Consider the following 19,157-nt stretch of genomic DNA (forward strand, 5'->3'; position numbering starts at 1 on the left):
GGAGTGGCGTGGATTACTTGTGGATTATTGTGATGTTTTTATCAGCTGTTTGGACTCTCATTCTGACGGCACCCATTCACTGCAGAGCATCCATTGGTGATCAAGTGATGTAATGCTGAATTTCTCCAAATCTATTCCGATGAAGAAACAAACTCATCTACAGTTTGGACAACCTGAAGGTGTATACATTTTCAGCAAATGTTCATTTTTGGGTGAACTATTCCTTTAATAATTCGGGTGCTTCATGCCGTTTCCATCCAGCGGTTTCAATGCAATACCACAAAATTCACATACAAATATGTGGATGGAAACACAATGAGAAGGTTTGCTGCTGGTGAAGATGTTGAGCTTTCATGACCTCAGTGTCAAAAGCACTTAAACACATTTAGGCCAATATACACAATTACTCAGACAGCCCAGGCTCTGATCAATAGCACAGTGAGTGCTCTTACACATTTACAACAGCTCCTTAAAGAACATTCTCAAACCTTATTGTAAGTCTGCTACTTAGAGGCTCCTCTTGGATCCATTTGCTGGATGTGTCTTACTGGATTGTGGTTTTCCTGAAGTTATCATCATCGATCCATCTGGTGACCACCACAGGACGCATTGTAAGGGCAAACACTATCAATATCACTATTATTTTAATCTTAAAGGGTCGCAGAGGCCTTTTAATAATAAAATATGAGTGACAATCAGTAAATGGATATTTAAATGGATCAATATTTAAATAGATCATTGAATATGAGAGTAAAGACATTTATAATGTTACAAAAGATTTATATTTCAAATAAATGCTGTTCTTTTGAACTTTCTATTCATCAAAGAATCCTGATAAAATGTTATGGTTTCCACAAAAATACGAACTGTTTTTAACATTGATAATAATAAGCAAATCAGCATATTAGAATGATTTCATGTGTCACTGAATATGGGGGTAATGATGCTGAAAATTCAGCTTTGCATCACAGGAATAAATTACATTTTAAAATATATTCATATATAAAACTGATTTTAAATTGTAATGTTTCACAATATTACTGTTTTTACTGTATTTCTGATCAAATAAATGCCTTGGTGATCACTTTTTGAAAAAAAAAAACTATTAAATTATACTATTATATACGTATAGTAGCCTATATTACTGTATGCTATAATATTCGTTTATTAAAAGCCTACAAGAAACTGTTCTGAATATGCAAAGACGACAAAACCAATCATCATTCAGTATGCAAATAGACTTTAGAAAGAGGACCAATCACAATTCAATATGCAAATGAGAGACCACGCTGAACATTCTATCAATGCAAGTTAACAGATTTTCAAACTTCTACATTTTAAAGATTTTCTTAATACGTAGGCTAAATGTTTACAAACCCAAAATTACAAAGCGCATCAAAAACTTAAATGATCGACAACCCAAAGTATACTTAATGTATAAAAGATTTAGAACAAGCCCAAACCAGATTCACTGAAGGAACACGAGGGCGGTTCTGCCTCGCCAACACTGTAACTACATAAACGTACGTGATGTTATGTTACTAAGCAACAGCGCGGGAGAAACTGCAGCATCACTTTTCATTTGAATAAGTGTCTGGGAGCAGAGCTTCCTGGGTCGTCCGGTCACGAGGCCATTAGCTTCTGCAAATATACTGACTCGGCCCACTACACCATCTGTGCTCCTGCGGCCCCGGTTTGCGGCTCTCGAGAGGAAACGTCTTGGTTTTGGCCACTTGCTTAATTGTGTTTTTCTTTAATTATTAAGTTATTGTCTTACTGATGGGTTCAAATGAGAGGCAGTCTGTGAATCTAACTGAATTATTCTGCATTATCTAAAATGACCATTAGTGTAAAACGGAAATAAACACCACAAATGACACGAGATGAAAAACGAGAATGCTGAGGGAGTTTTATTGTATAACTAGAAAATGGTAAGATCTTTTTTTCTTTTTCTTCCCTGTATGCCAGGCTGGAGATTGAGTCATCTTCAGATAAGAGCTCATCTGAGATCTCAGATTAATAATTAATCAAGTCCTAATAGACTCAGCCAGCAGGTTCTGAATCACGTAAAGAGACAGATTTTCTTGATGATCTATTCGGATGTATTTTGTGGCCAAATGTCCTTTTCAGTATTTGTGTTTACTAATAAATCCTAGATTTCAATGAATTATTGATTTCATCTTTCATATAATCATAATTCCGGGAGTCTTCTGGAAATTATGTATAAATGCCAATGTAGGTAAAAAATTAAGAAAAGTATATTATTCTTATCACCACAATACAACAACAACAACAACACCAACAACAATTATTATTATTATGATTATTATTATTAGTAGCAGTATTATTAAATTGTGGTGATAAAGAATCAAATTGTAATTCTTATTTTTTACCAACATTGACATTGAAAAAAAAAAAAAAAAATTAATTAAAAAAAATATTATTATAAATGTCAATGTTTAGGTTAAAAAATAGTTTTTTAATTGATTAATATTGAATTGATTGATAATAATAATAATTATTATTTTATCATTAGATTGTGAAGATAAATAATAAAAATATAATTATAATTTTTTGCAAACATTAATATTGATAATAATAATTAGCATAATTATTTTCTTGATTGCATCAATGCAGACTTTTTTGTGTTCATCAGATTTGTTGTGTGTTCATATATATATGTATACTAAATAAATAAAACAATGACATTTGCTACTAAGCCTGCAAATCAAAGCATTAGGTGATGATGTGTGCGGTCAGACACTCACACACAAAACCTCTGAGGACAAAAAAAAAAACGAAGCTTTTTCACATAAAAGCTCATTAGCAGAGAAACTGTGGTGTTTTGCGGAAGTGGATGATTATGGTGGAGTTGAAATGGTCAGGACTGAAGTTACGGGAGCTCTAATGCGCTCCTAATTAGAGAATGCAGTCACTTGAGACCAGAGCTGTGTCCATAAAACATCTCTCTCTCCGAGAAACATTACTATGTGTTTATGAACAGACATCAGGGCGAATAGATGCTGTAAAATGTGAATACATTTAGAGGAATCATCACTTAGAGTAAACGGTCATCGTTGCCAAGTAGATTTGAAATGTTAATGTAAAAACTAAAACTGTGGAAAACTAGTCTTGACTTTCTAGACTTGATTTTTTACTGTTTTCTACAGAAGATTGATTTCTCCATGGGATAAAATAAAAAAAATAAATATAAAGTTTTGAGATATAAAATTGGAACTGGGAGATATAAACTTGCAAATCTGAGAAAAAAATGTCTGAATTGCGAGATATAAATTCAGAATTGTGAAAAAAAGTCTGAACTGTGATACAAAAAAGTCACAATTACCTTTTTTAAAAAAAAGTTTACCCTGTGGCGGAAACAAGCTTTGATAGTTTTTCACACATTTCAATTTTTGTAAAATGCTTGAGGACTTGGAAACCTGTTTGAAAACAATCACCTTTGAATTTCACAGTTTGGAATATATATATATATATATATATTTAAAATAAGTCTCTGATGCTCACCAAGGCTACATTTATTTGATGGAAAACACTATAAAAACAGTAATAATGGGAAATATTATTACAATTTAAAATAACTATTTTCTATTGTAACATATTTTAAAACTTAATTTATTTCTGTGATGCAAAGATGAATTTTTAGCAGCCATTACTCCAGTCTTCAGTGTCAAATGATCCTTCAAGTTAAAAAAAATCTTAATTATTCCAAACTTTTGGGGAAAAAATTAAAAAGTGTGTATGTGAAAAAAAATGTTTAGTGGTGCAAAAATTAAACACTTCACATTCAAGACTCTCATACTCAAGTCAAGGATGGTAAAAGTGGCCAAATAAAGAGTGAATTCAAATAATCACATGGTGCTTAATAGCTCAAACCAAATTTCATGAAATTAAAAAAATAAAATAAATAAATAGTGAATAAACAAAGAGTTCTAGCAGGTGTGAGGTATGTGATGAGTTTATTCTCTTAGCTCAAAGAACTGACCCATAGCAATGTCTCGCATGCAGTTTAACTCACAGACTACAAGCATGATGCATATAAAAGCTAATGATTTATGTTTTATGCTATTTTTATATTCATCTCATTTAAATTCATAATATACCTAGAATTAATTTTCTCAATACATGTCACATTCACATGGAGCAGTTACACTTACGACTGTGTTTATGTGGAACATATGAGTCTCTGACATGAAACGAAATGTAATGATAATATTCATAACTATAAAAATGTAAACAAATACACACTATCCCATCAGTCTTCAATCATCATGAAGACGCAAGTCAAACAACCTGTTGCCTAACATTAATAACAGAAATATACAGAACTACTACAATCTTCATAGGTGAAATATGCAGTAAACGAAAGTGGTGCATTTATATTCCTCAATGTTATTTATACAAAAAAAATGCATAATACGAATAAAAATGGCCACGTTTCACAATAACATTTTAGCTTCAACATAATCAAAATGATTATATTTCCCATATAACTTCAGCATAATTTAGTATTTTAGCTTTTATGATGCATAACCTTTTACTTAAACCTTTCACATTCCCTATATAGATTATAATCCATAATTTCTGCATTATAGAAATTCTGTAACAGAGGGCATATTCCTACAAAATATTTACACATATGAAGAACCATTTTTTGAGAGAAATCTTTAAAAATGCAAAGACGTGGATGCTGAAAGATGAAGTTTTGGCTTAAGCCATGGTCTAGAACAGCTACCTTACCAAATCTGTGTTCATATACAAAAATGAATTTGCAACTACTGATGTATCCCGCTACGATGCAGAAGTGAAGATGATGGGAACAGATCTCTAAACGCATCACTAATGGAATAGTTCACCCAAAAATGAAAATTTAGCATTCCATCACTTGCTCAGCAATGGATGCTCTGCAGTGAATGGGTGCCGTCAGAATGAGAGTCCAAACAGCTGATAAAAACATCACAATAATCCACAAGTAATCCACACCACTCCAGTCCATCAGTTAACATCTTGTGAAGTGAAACCATTTTGGACAGTTTGAACTTGTAAACAGTGCTTGATTTGTGCATATTTCTCTCCTGATTCAGATGAGATTATTTTTTTCACTGGAAAGCAATATTATAGATAGAGGACTCGTATTTTAGCTGGACGGCACCCATTCACTGCAGAGGATCCATTGGTGAGCAAGTGATGCCATGCTAGATTTCTCCAAATCCGTACCAATGAAAAAACAAACTCATCTACATCTCAGATGGCTTGAGGGTAAATACATTTTCAGCAAATTTTCATTTTTGGGTGAACTATTCTTTTAAAGCTGTTTCAAGTGCAATATCAGTGGAGCAGCTACAGGAAAGGCTGAAATCCGACAGGTTTCACAGTTCAGGATGTGACGCAAGTCTTGAGGTTTTAAGGAAAGAGTTTGCTGCAAGCTCTCGAGTAGGGAAGGCACGTGTGCGAATGGCTTTCTAGCATGTTGAAGAGAGACCTGAGAGGCACTGAGCCATTCTGAAATACTGAGTGGGAAACTTGTATGACTACAGGTGAGCTGTCATGCAACTATAATTACACGTGTATGGACGACAACAGAATGCAACAGTGGTCGGCAGCAGTCAATAGAAGAAGAAAAAAATACATCAACCCCGTCTTAAGCAACATAGGAAAAAGCAACCTCACAATAAACCACGCTAACTTAAAAACAAAAACAAACATGAGGGAACGTACAATTCTCTCAACAAACACAAACTGTTGATGAATAAATGACATTTAAAAAGGAAGTGTGTCATTTCTGCAGCAACTGAAGCACCAAACATTCCTGTTCAATTTGAGTGGAAATTGCAATAATTCCTGACGTCTCGACAATAACATCACAAGAACACGCACAGTCCCATATCCTTCACTAGTGATAGATGGAGAAAGATGCTTTTTGCTCCCATAATGGTGTATTTACAGAATCTATCATCAGGGGCAAACTAGTGAAGTTAACTAGACAAACTTTGAACCACTCACAACCAATTTCCTGTTTTTTTTTTTTGTGGCAGACGAGACTACTGTTTTCTAGCAAATAGGGCCTGGTTATATATTAAATATATACAGTATATTTGTTTTTGATGGCAATAAAAAAAATTAACTGATATTTTAAATATCACAGTGACATATATTTATGTAATGCCAACGGTAAAAAGTTAAATATATATAGCATAAAAAAGGTGTATATATATATATATATATATATATATATATAATACTATCAGTTCAAAAGTTTGAGGTTTTGAGTCTCTTATATAGTGTAAGAGTATAAGTCTCTTATATTCTGCAATTATTTGATCAAAAATACATTAAAAACAGTGATAATGTGAAATATTATTCAAATTTAAAATAACTATTTCCTTTTGTAATATATTTTAAAATGTAATTTATTCCTGCGATGCAAAACTGAATTTTCAGCGCCATTACTCCAGTCTTCAGTGTCACATGACCCTTCAGAAATCATTCTAATATGCGGATTTAGAGCCGTTTCATACTAACATTATTTATTATTAATGTTGAAAACAGTTGTGCTACTTAATATTTTTGTTGAAACCGCGATGCATTGTTTTTCAGGATTCTTTGATGAACAGAAAGTTCAAAAGAACAGAATTTAGGTGCAATAGTAACTTTTTGTAATATTAAGAATTGCGCCTTTATGACCACTTTTCATCAATTTATTGGTGTCCTTGCTGAATTTTGAAAAGAGAGAAATTGCTTTAGCAGTTGTTTTGCCTTAAAGGTTCGGTTGCCTCTAGTAGCACAAAAATCACACACTTCACCTATAAATGCAAGACACTGGATGCAGCTCCGACACACAAATACACTGAACAACACACAAAGAAAATGCATCAGATCACAACACAATGACATTTGGTCCATCGCCATTTTCGCCAGCGAGTGAAACAGTTTAAGCATAGCAGCTTCACTGCCTAACTCATGTTAATCACAGCTCCAGAATAGGCACAAAGTTCAAGTATGCTCAGGCAGTATGGCATAGACATCCACATCAAACAGACAAGGTCACCTGACCCTGACAAATAACTTGAAGTAAAGTTGTAAACAATTGTTCGTAATGCTAATCTAAACTCCGTTACCTTTGTCTTCCACTTCCTTCTCATGTTTGTCCTTCTCGTATTTGTTTGTGGTGTTCTGCGACAGGCTAGGAGAGGACGTGGCGGACGTTGCGCCAGAGTCTTCTGAAGCGCCACTATCATTGAACTTGTCATTGTCAACAGACTCTTTACTCGGGACCTTGCCGTTTTGCTGCTTGATCCCTCTGTAGACATTACGGACCTTCTTCATACTATGTCGGATCAAGTGCTTCCTGAAGGCTCTCTGGATGATTTCAGCAGACATATCTTCATGCTTCCTACGCAGGGTTGTGGTGATGGGCTCGTAAGAGGACTTTGAGGGGTTGGAGGCCATGAATCGTTCTTCCATTTGTCCGCGAAGGATGTCCATCTCGCCGCCTTCCCCAAGAACCCGTTTGGTGAAAGCGAACAAGATATCCAGACAGTGGATGCGTTCGCCGCTCACCATCGGCAGATCCATGGAGATCAGCTGCAGTCGGTTGGGCTTGGGGATTCGCAGAGGCGGATCCAGAGAATTGGCGAAGTCCGACAACTTGTCGTACTCCATGAACTGTGTGGCGTTCGGGTCAAACTTCTCCCAAACCTCGTAAAACCTATCGAAGTCGTCTTCGCTCAAAGGCTCGGCGCTCTCCTCGGTGGCCACGCTGAAGTTCTCCAGGATGACAGCGATGTACATGTTCACCACGATCAGGAAGCATATGATGATATAGCTGACGAAGAAGAAAATCCCGATGGATGGGTTCCCGCAGTCGCCTATAACCTTGCTGCCGGGGAAGGTTTTATTGGGGTTGCAGTCGGGATATTCGCTATTTAACATGGGTGCCAGAAGGCCGTCCCAGCCTCCCGAGGTGGTGATCTGAAACAAACACAACATGCTGTTGCCAAACGTCTCGAAGTTGAACATGTCGTCGATGCCGCCCGATTTTTTGACGTAGGCGAAGTTGGACATGCCGAAGATGGCGTAGATGAACATGACAAGGAAGAGAAGAAGTCCGATGTTGAAAAGGGCAGGAAGTGACATCATCAACGCAAACAGAAGGGTCCGTATTCCCTTGGCGCCTCGGATAAGACGTAGTACGCGGCCGATCCGGGCGAGGCGAATGACGCGAAACAAGGTGGGCGAGACAAAGTACTTCTTAATGACTTCTGCCAGGAACATGCCTGCAACGACAAGAGTTGAAAACGAATGTTGAAACAGGAGGATATAGTGATTTTTTTGTGATTTTTGTGATCAAAATGACTGATTTTGTGGTGTAATTTCTGATATACTTTTAAACAAGATTTTTGTTGTTAAAAATAGGAAAAAATGACTAGATATACAATAGTCATACATAAAGGGAAAAAATACAGAAGGATTGTTTATTTGTGTCTTGCCTAATTCTGACACTTAACTTTTAAACAAGATAGTTATTTTTGTTAAAAATAAGAAGTAGCAAGTAGGGGTTGCACAGACAGTTAAGCTTGCCGTTGACTAGTCGCTGGTCCTATAGAGGGCGCAACAGGATAAGAAATCTTTGAAATCCACATTTACACACTTTTTCCACACAGTTAAAATGAAAAATAAATGCATACTCCGAAAGCGCTCCACAAGACATGTGTGATTATACCATCTGGATGCTCGAAATTGAACGGCAGAATGCATGTTTTAAACAGCTTATTGTGTACAGGTAAGTTAATCACTGTTCTAATCTAATGCGCTGCTGCATTGTAACGCACACACATCTACAGACAGTAGCTCGTACATCACGCGCAGCTCGCGCACACACAATCATTCAGTAGCATGGAAATGTATTGTCAACACTGTTCTGTGATTTCTCAATAAAATAGCTTAGAAACTGAAAAGTTGTAGCATATATTTCTTAGTAACTAAAACACACAGCTTCACTATTAGTAGAGAGACGCTGCCACTCTCACTAATGCATTCATATAAATGCAGTCTTTATACTTTATCTGTATCTGATATATAGAGAAATATAACAAGCTAAAGACAAAAGAACTGATAAAAATGAGCTGTTATAGGAGCAGTAGCCATGTACAAAGCAAATGTAAAATAAGAATTTACTATAAATATACTGATCCTTAAAGTTATTCAGTCAACTAAAGTAAAAGCTACAAAGCCTATTGAGTCAAGAGCAGTGACTGATTTTCTTTAGATTTTTGATTATGATTAATTGCGTAGACGGCAGCAGGTTTATTAGGCTGCTGTCACTTTAAGATCTAATGCATGGATCTAATATATTGACGCACTGAATTTTCTATCAACTATTTATGCTCACAAAACATAACAGATAACATAAATTAACATACATTTGATCATTCAAACATGTGACCACGAGTGTTTCGTATTATTGCACATAATTCTTTTTAACATCAAGCATTCATTCATGCTTCTTCATCTCACTAACGTGTCAATAACTAAGTAGTACTGTATCACTTTTTGTGATTATTTAGCAGTTAAATGTTTGCTGGTTTGGAGAAAATAAGATATTTAGTTGATTTTGAGTTGATCATGCAGCTGCGAAAAACTGGAGGGACTGATAAATCAATTGCTTAGTAAAGGGTCAATTCAGATCTTACCAACTATAGACAGGATGACCACGATGAAGTCGAATACGTTCCAGCCGACCGTGAAGAAGTACTGCCGTAGCGCTATCATCTTTAGCACACATTCACTGGTGAAGAGCACAATGAAGGCAACATTGATCCAGTACAGCAAGTTGTTCTTTTCCGGTGACTGATCTTCTGTCTCCACCATCATAGTGACCATGTTGAGCCAGATAAGGACCATAATGAAAATGTCAAAGGCCTGTTTGGTTACGAGGTCAAAGATGAATCCTTGAATCTTGTTCTGAAATAAATGAGAAGGTAAGAGACATTGGGTTTTTCAGAAGACATTTACTGTACACTCTCAGAAATAAAAGTACAGAAGCTGTCACTGGGGCGGTACCTTTTCAAAATGTACACTTTTGTACCTTTTAGGTACTAATATGTACCTTTAAGGTATCAATATGGACTGTTTAGGTACAAAGGTTTGCCTTTTGAAAAGGTACCGCCCCAGTGACAACTTTTGTACCTTTTTTCTGAGTGTACAAAAAAGAAAAGATGGGTTAAAGGGATAGTTCACCCAAAAGTTATTCCAACCCCTTTTTGTTTTATACCTTCTGTGAACAGAATTTTAAGCAGAATGTTCGAGCTTCTGTATTCCATACAACAAAAGATCTTAAATCAGTCTAAAGAGCAGTCTATACATATAGAAAAATCACCATACATTTTAGTTGTATGGTAAAAGAGCAGCTTGGACATTCTGCCTCATTTTGCATTTCATAGAAAAAAAGAAAAGTTCTTGCATGACATGATGATAAGAATGTAAGCTATTTTTTTTTAAAGTTATGCTTACTTTTGGCCTTGGAATGGGTTTTTGAGGTTTCTTTGAGCCGAGCTTCTTCATAGCGTTGTAGTATTTCTTCTGCTCTTCTGTCATGAAAATATCCTGACCCCCGAAGTAAAGACAGAAAACAGAAAGATCATTTTGGGATGAAAATCTAGGCGGCCTCGAAATTAAATTCTTTTTTCGTAGTTGTAAATAAAACAAAGACTACTGGAGTAAGTGTTACAAGAAAACAGTTTTTCAGTCTTTCTAATTCAAGATTTCATGTGTAATTCAATGTGTTAGTTACTATTTCTTTGTAATTATTTGTAACGTTTACTAGATCATTTCAAAGTTTTTTTTTCAGTGCAGGAAACTAGAAATAGAAAAAACATCCTAAGCCATTCTAAATCAGAAATCAAGATGGCTTTGATGTCAAGCTTATAGTATATAGATACTTATCTTTTTCTTCTGCTGATTGAAGTTGTCAATGATGACGCCAATGAAGAGATTTAATGTGAAAAAAGCTCCAAGGATGATGAAGATGACAAAATAGATGTACATATACAGATTCACCTCATACTCTGGCTGCTCTTCTACCTGCAGAAATAGAGATGAAGGACAACATGCACCAGTACGGTTCCATTATAAGAATGATGTATCATATTTTTGAATTAAAGCAATTAAAAAATGACAATCAAAAAAGACTTACTTTGCGAGAGTCTACCGCTGCATACATAATGGGCATCCACCCTTTAAAGGTGGCCTTGACAATATGAAGAAAAATGAACATTATACTTTTTGATTTTTAGGACCGTTAATATCATTGCGCTGTGAAATTATTTCCATCAAGTCAAATCACTTTTATTTATATAGTGCTTTATACTATACAGATTGTGTCAAAGCAGCTTTACACTGTTAAAGGGGTCATATGATGCGATTTCAAGTTTTCCTTTCTCTTTGGAGTGTTACAAGCTCTTGGTGCATAAAGAAGATCTGTAAAGTTGCAAAGACTAAAGTCTCAAATCCAAAGAGATATTCTTTATAAAAGTTAAGAGTCAGCCACGCCTACCTAAAACGCCTCGTTCTAACACGCCCCCACTGGAAATACTAGCATATTGCTGCCCAAATGTGCACGCAAAGAAAGAAGGTGTGGTTTCAGGAACACACATAGTGTTGATGCAGCATGTCAGGGAGACATTGTGTGTTTCAGTGCGAAAGCGAAAGCACTTTATTTGGCCTTCCAGAACTAGATGCAATTAGGAATCATTGGTTAAGATTTATTTACAACAGAACAGCACAACCCAGATGTTTGAATTTGTGCAACGCATTTTATGGACGACAGTTTTTTGAACCTCTACAATAATGTACAGTATTTGAAAAATAATGTTTTTTGAACATTAAAGCATGTCAACATATTCTGTTACACCAAATACACAAAATAATGATCTTTAAAATAGCATCATATGACCCCTTTAAACAGGAAAATAGTGTGTCGATAATGCAAGAGGACAATAGTAAACACTCAGATTTTATCCATGACAAATAATCTTCTGCTGTAATTAAATAAAAATAAAATAAACATTATAATTATGTATTTATATTGTAAACTCATTTAAACATCATGGTAGAATTTGATGTACTGTCTTTAATTTTAAAATCATATTGTCAGTAATAATATAAATCATATATTATTGTTGTTAATAATAAACCAAACATATCTAATTTCCCAATTATATTGAATATCTCTTCTTATGATGGAACATTATTCATTTTCTATGTTCTACTAGATTTAACCAGGTGTTTAGGGCAACCTTACCACTTGTAGCAGGGCCAGGTATCCACTTCCTACATTGTCAAAGTTGATTTTCACTTTTCTCCAGCGGAGTTCTTCGGGCCACAGATCACATTCCGTTTTATTATTGATATCTGTGATAGACATGCGCTTGTCTGAGGTAATGTTTACACATTCAGAAAACTTTCCGGCGAAGAAGTTGACGCCCACAATGCTAAAAATGAGCCAGAAGATGAGGCAGACCAGCAGGACGTTCATGATGGAGGGGATGGCACCCAGAAGAGCATTCACAACCACCTGCATCCACAGAAACATCACAAACGTACAAAGTGTCATGAATATAGTGCAATCGTCACGGAAACACTTTGTTTTACAGCTCATTCAATGATTCATTTGCCGCAACTCAAAAATGCACAGAAGCAAAAACATATGCAGGTAAAATTGCTTGTTATATTAGTGTTATATTGTTAATTTTTCTCATGTTTATCTAGTGACAAACAATGTAGAAAACATGCCATGAATATTTGAAACTAGATTTTTATTGTATTTTATATTCAACATTTTGAATCTTCTAAATGGTTGCTTGGTTGAAATGATTATTCATTTGAATGAAATAAAAGCAGCACGCAATTACATCGATATTGGGATCACATATCATCATGTAACCTTTTAACCATTTCTCCCAGCTCTATGATAGGCCTGATACACCTGTAAAACAAAGTGCATCCAGGTTTAATTCTGTTGACTCCGTTTTGGTAAAGAGAGGAAAACACATGAGTGTAATGAGAAACTGCCCAGTGCGTAATGGTTAGCAGTAACAATGGAGGACACATCATTACCGGCAATGACAATAACGAACAAGGGGAGAAGCTGGGAAAGAAGAAAGAGGAATGGAGAGGGAAAGATATCGGTGCACCTTGATCTGTGCACTCACTAGTTTTGTCTGTTTTGCAGTTTAGATGATTGTGCCAAGTTCAGAATTGAAGAATCAGCTGAATTTGAATTGAATTGGCACCAGAGTATGTTGATTTACAGTTTGAACTGGAATGACAGCAAGACGAGGGTGCAATTTAAAGAAATACAACAAGGCACCAATATATATATATATATATACAGTGGGTACGGAAAGTATTCAGACCCCCTTAAATTTTTCACTCTTTGTTATATTGCAGCCATTTGCTAAAATCATTTAAGTTAATTTTTTTTCCTCATTAATGTACACACAGCACCCCATATTGACAGAAAAACACAGAATTGTTGACATCTTTGCAGATTTATTAAAAAAGAAAAACTGAAAAATTTATGGGCTCATTTTCATTTTTGGCTGAACTAACCCTTTAATGCATGTTTATGGCCTTATTGTGAATGATTATGTGCACATTACACTAAAGCTGCGTTTCCCAAACGTTTCTGTCAGCTTAACCACTTTGATCTCAAATATTTATTGAAGTACGGTATACCTGAGATTTTAGGTAAATTTTTCAAAAATGCAACACATTCACATGTTTATGGTTTTCTGATGTCAGTGACATGCAGGGTAAACATAAAATATTTAATCTTTTTACCGTTTCATTTTCATCGTTTTTAAAGGGATAGTTCACCTTAAACTGAAATTCTGTCATTTACTCAGCCTCAAGTTGCTGTATGAGCACAAAAGAAGATATTTTGAAGCATGTTGGTATCCAAACAGTTAGCCATATATATTATTAATACTATAATTTTAGATATAAATATTTAAATATATATATTAAATATATATATTAAATAAATAAATATAAATATTATTACATCTTTTTTATTTCCATACTATGGAAGTCAATGGCTACCGGCAACTGTTTGGTTACCAACATTCTTCAAAATATCTTCTTTTACATTCCACAGAAGAAAGAAATTCATACAGGTTTTGAACAAATTAAGGGTGAGTAAATGATGACATAATTTTAATTTTCGCATAAACTATTACTTTATTTATTTAAATGTTATACTTTTTTATTTAATTAATTATTAGCTATTTATCAACTCACAAAATTTGAGCAACCTTGTATTAAATAATGAAAATGTTTGAAATCTTTCATCAAAATTTAATAATTTGCTCCCTCTCTAAAACATTTATTTTCAGATTACATTAAATCCTCTTAACTTTCAACCCCAAAGATTCAACCATGTGACTTTTGGTAATCAATTTCTGATAGATAAAACCAAGCCCCATAATATATTTTTCCCCCTCATTGCAAGCACTATATGTCAGTTTCATGTTGACTTTAATAAGCTGACCTGCTCAGAGGACTTCATTCACATGTCCAGCCAGAAAGAAACACAAAACTACTGAAAGGGGCTTTTCATACTGCAATAAACCATGGGTTAACATCTTAAGTCTTTGCAAAGCGCATTTTAATTCTGCTTTTATCAAAGTTTCATCAAAGTTACATTTTTCAAGGAGAACTTGCAACCTAAACTAGACAGCACAACAGACAACCATTAATGAGGCAATCAGTGCTCAGCTCATTAAATATGTATGCACTTTTCTTAAAGTTGTGTGTCTTCATTCTATTTTTTGTCTTTTACTTTTCAGAAGACTTAAGCATGGTGGCATCTTTCCAAAGATAAATATTTCATAAATATAAAAATTAGGGCTGGGTTGAAAATATTGATCTCTTGATTTTAATTGATTCTTATTTTGAAGCTTGTGAATCAAAATCAAATCGAACTGTTAAATTTGTCTCAATACCCAGCCCTTACAAAAAAGCACAACGTTAACCCAGAGTTTACCAATGGTACAGTGTGAAATCTCAAAACCTGACCAACCAGAGTTAAATGCTAACCAAGATAACCCCGGATTAACCCACAATGACACTGGACTGACCATTTTAAGTGTGAAAAGCCCAAAAGAATACCAAAGGCAACTAAATGGTAAATTTTCAATGAAATCAGGTCAGTCAGCCTTTCTTTGACTGAATAAAGCCCTCTATATATGTAAGTTCTCTATAAATATATAATTTACATATATATAATTTTATCATATAAGTAAATGTAATTTTAAAAATAATTATTCATATATGTAAATGAATAAATAGTCGACATTAAGAGATTTTACCCTCATTCCCTCAAAACGTGAGAGAGCTCGGAGCGGTCGGAAGGCTCTCAGTGTTCGGAGACTTTTGATGGCGCTCAGATCTTGATAGTCCAGGGCGTTGGCTACCAGGCTGATCAGAGAGACCTACACACATAAACAGAGCTAATTAGGGGGGGAAAAAAACAGACACGAATCCCTTCCTTCCTCCTCCAATCTCGACTTCTCTGCGGGTTCTCATGGGAAAATGGCCTTTCAGATGTATGAATGTCCAGTTTACTCACTCAACTGTTAACAAACAGTATAAACTCGCACTGTCTCAAGTGCCCACATGCATAACACACACAAAAGCGATCATTTCCAGTCAATCATTCTCAGTTCATTGATGCTCTCTTGATAATGGTGCTTTTATGAGTTGATGTGCACCTGCTGTCTGTGTTGTTTTAGCACCCAGTTCACTAAAGGATTCATGCAAATCCCGCTGCAAACTTGCACACAAAATATGAGCTAAATGCAACCTGCATGGCAGGTTAGAGCAATATTTGCACCAGCCAGTACTGAGTTCTGCGTTATTTTACTGCCAGGAATTATAAGTGAAGGAATTATTTATTTATTTATTATATTTGCATATTATTGACTAAAAAAATATTTAAATATGTATTTAAAAAAAAACTTTAGCTAGTTGTCAAGGCAAAATTTCCCATTTTATTTAACTTGATGTACTAAAATAACTCAAACGAAAATAAAGAATCAAAATATTGTATATATTAATAAAACTTTAATGAAAATTAAACGAAAACATAAAAAGTAATTCAAAATAAATAAAACTATAATAGTATCTCAACAGCCATAATTACTATAAATATATACTATATATATATTTTAAAATAAGAGGGAATTAATATTTTTTAAGCACCTTGATTCTTAATGCATCATGTTTCTTTCTTGAGCATCAGTGAATGTTTGCACATTTTGTAAGAGTCCCACAAATGTTCTTTATGTAAAATATCTTATAGACACTGCTGGAAAGGGTTCAAATATGCAGAAGATCCTGGAAAACCAAAAGACATGCAAGACCTGGAGGATTTTTCTGAAGAACAGTGGTCAAGAGTAACTGCTCAGAACAAATAAGTGACGACTATCGCAAATCATACAAACAGTCGTGGATTGTTTAGATAGAAATCAAGCAAATGCGAACTCTATTTTGTCTTGTGGACTATATGTAAACATCTGTATGTTAAATACTTTATTCAGGGCAGCATGAAAAAAAAAAGTTTTATGATCCCTCTTATTTTTGTACAAATGACTAACATTTTGCAGATTCTGCAGGGTGTATGTGCAGCATATAGTTTGACATTATATTTAATCAAAAGCTGAACCTACATCAACAATAATAAAATCCAGCCAGCACCAGAGATTGGTGAAGTATTTGGCAAAACCATATGCGACCCATTTCAGCAGCATCTCAAGAATGAAGATGTAGGTGAAAACTTTGTCAGCAAATTCCAGTACGGTCTTTACGGTTTTCCTTGTGTTAAGGTAAATGTCCTCAAATGCCTGAAAAACATTTGAGATGTAAAGATATAAAGGATTAGAATTAAACCAGTATGGACTGCAACAAGTTGAGTGAAAAAAAAATCCATCCAAGAAAAATATTGATTATAAATGGCCATAAAATTTAAAACAGGTAATAAAAACCAACAATATTTGTATGTGCCAAGTATTATTCTGAGTATTGTGTCACCAGCTTATCAACATGTTGACGTCAAACTCTATTGAAAGTGAGTCAAGGATTTACCTTGTTGAGTGACACATACACAAACAAAAACACACATGCATTTCCCTCACCAGAGCGCCACTGCTAAGCAGAATCATGAAGATGATGAAGCTCTCAAACCAGCTGTGCTCCACTATGTTATAGCATGTCTGTCTCAGCAGCCACCATTTCTTCCACATGCCCTTTTCAACATCCACCTGGCAGCACGGGAACTTTTGGACACACCCTGAAAAACAAAATTCAAACCTATTATTGGAAATTTTACTTAGAAACTGAACTGATACTGATACTGAAACTGATAACTGAACATATTTTCACACCATTAAAGGAATAGTTCACCCAAAAATGTGCTGAAAAGGCCATCCAAGAAGATGAGTTTGTTTCTTTATCAGAACAGATTTGGAGAAATGTAGCATTGCGTCACTTGCTCACCAATGTATCCTCTGCAGTGAATGGGTGCCGTCAGAATGAGAGTCCAAACAGCTGATAAAAACATCACAATAATCCACAACTAATCCACACCACTCCAGCCCATCAGTTAATGTCTTGTGAAGCAAAAAAAATATGTTTGTAAGAAACAAATCCATTATTAAGGCATTTCAAACTATTGCTTACTGCTAAAGAGTCCTTTATCCATAATATTGCGTTCTCCAATAAAAAGAAAAAAAAAGTTGTCTGGTCAGGAGAGAAATATGCACAGATCAAGCATTGTTTACAAGTGAAAACGGTACAAAACAGTTCTGAACAAATAAGTTGGTGGATTTTGATGTGAAAGGACAACAGGAAATTGACTTTTTCATTGACGAAAGCATTATTATGGATTATGGACTCATATTTTAGCCAGAAGCAATGGTGTAAAATTAAAACATTCTAATGATGGATTTGTTTTTTTTGTTTTGTTTTTTTACAAGCATGCAGCTTTTGGCTTCTCAAGATGTTAACTGATGGACTGGAGTGGTGTGGATTGATTGTGGATTATTGTGATTTTTTTATCAGCTGTTTGGACTCTCATTCTGACGGCACCCATTCACTGCAGAGGATCCATTGGTGATCAAGTGATGTAATGCTACATTTCTCCAAATCTGTTCTGATCTACATCTTAGATGGCCTGAGAATGAGTTAAATTTCAGCAAATTTTCAATTTATTTTACTTTTCATGTTCATGTCAAACTGTACTGAAAGTCTTCACTTTGCTGAGTGAAACATTGACAAAACAACACATGCATTTCCCTTCAGACTTTTTAAGCGCGACTTAAGTGCCAAATGCTTTTTTGGGCCCATGGCCCAATGGTATTTCCCACTGATAATACTGAACTTTTTTGCAAGAGTTGAAAGCCAAAGAATACATGTTATGTTCTTATTATAGTGAACAAACTATTAGCAGCATCACCTGGTGTGAAACAGGCATCTGGATCCGTAGATTCCTCAAGTTCAAAGTCCAAAGCATCTTCTCCATCTTTTCCGAAGTGTCTGAGGTCCACCGTGCTGCCCTCCGAAGAGCTGGGAGCCACGTCAGACAGCTTCTGCAAAAGCAGCACAGACACATCATCACGTGTTACCATGGCAACGCCTCCACGTCGCCGATGAGATGAAACATGTGCACATGGTTTCTGAAGTCAGTCGTTTCAGCTGAGTCACTGTGCAAAGGCTGAGATGTAAGGCTTGCTTGATGTGATGTCTCGGATGTTTAAAACCCTTCATCTAGTATATAATATACAGTGGTTCATAGGTATTTCCAAACAACTTACAACATTAACTACATCAATAAGCTCTGAGATGAATCATAGTATAAAATAATATACATTTAAAGATTATTGTGAAATTTACTGTACAAACATTGAAACTTAAAGTTGAAATCACAATGACTTCTACAGAAGTATATACAATCATTTCATAGCAGCTCATAGTAAGCATGTCCTAAATGATTCATATGTTTATACAGTAAATTTTGTCTCTCATTAATATTTAATCAGTCATTTGCTAAGGATTTTAACAATAAAGAGCCAATATATATA

The 19,157-nt window shown here is 35.0% G+C and overlaps 1 protein-coding gene across 1 annotated transcript in view; it reads right to left on the reverse strand.

The window, feature by feature from the left end:
* Nucleotides 1-6,648: 6,648 nt before the first annotated feature.
* The window catches only part of LOC107755204 (sodium channel protein type 1 subunit alpha-like), a 46,071-nt gene continuing 33,562 nt past the window's right edge, over nucleotides 6,649-19,157 (reverse strand). Inside the window, exons 18-27 of the mRNA XM_016571919.1 lie at nucleotides 18,533-18,665; nucleotides 17,214-17,368; nucleotides 16,749-16,922; nucleotides 15,390-15,512; nucleotides 12,320-12,592; nucleotides 11,213-11,266; nucleotides 10,963-11,100; nucleotides 10,531-10,635; nucleotides 9,711-9,981; nucleotides 6,649-8,294 (exon numbers count right to left, since the gene is read on the reverse strand). Coding sequence (XP_016427405.1) covers nucleotides 7,123-8,294; nucleotides 9,711-9,981; nucleotides 10,531-10,635; nucleotides 10,963-11,100; nucleotides 11,213-11,266; nucleotides 12,320-12,592; nucleotides 15,390-15,512; nucleotides 16,749-16,922; nucleotides 17,214-17,368; nucleotides 18,533-18,665 — 2,598 coding nt within the window. The 3' untranslated portion in view covers nucleotides 6,649-7,122. The remainder of the gene's footprint in view (nucleotides 8,295-9,710; nucleotides 9,982-10,530; nucleotides 10,636-10,962; nucleotides 11,101-11,212; nucleotides 11,267-12,319; nucleotides 12,593-15,389; nucleotides 15,513-16,748; nucleotides 16,923-17,213; nucleotides 17,369-18,532; nucleotides 18,666-19,157) is intronic.

This window comes from Sinocyclocheilus rhinocerous, unplaced genomic scaffold, assembly GCF_001515625.1.
Source record: "Sinocyclocheilus rhinocerous isolate Xijiao unplaced genomic scaffold, SAMN03320098_v1.1 scaffold2187, whole genome shotgun sequence".
Taxonomy (NCBI): domain Eukaryota; kingdom Metazoa; phylum Chordata; class Actinopteri; order Cypriniformes; family Cyprinidae; genus Sinocyclocheilus; species Sinocyclocheilus rhinocerous.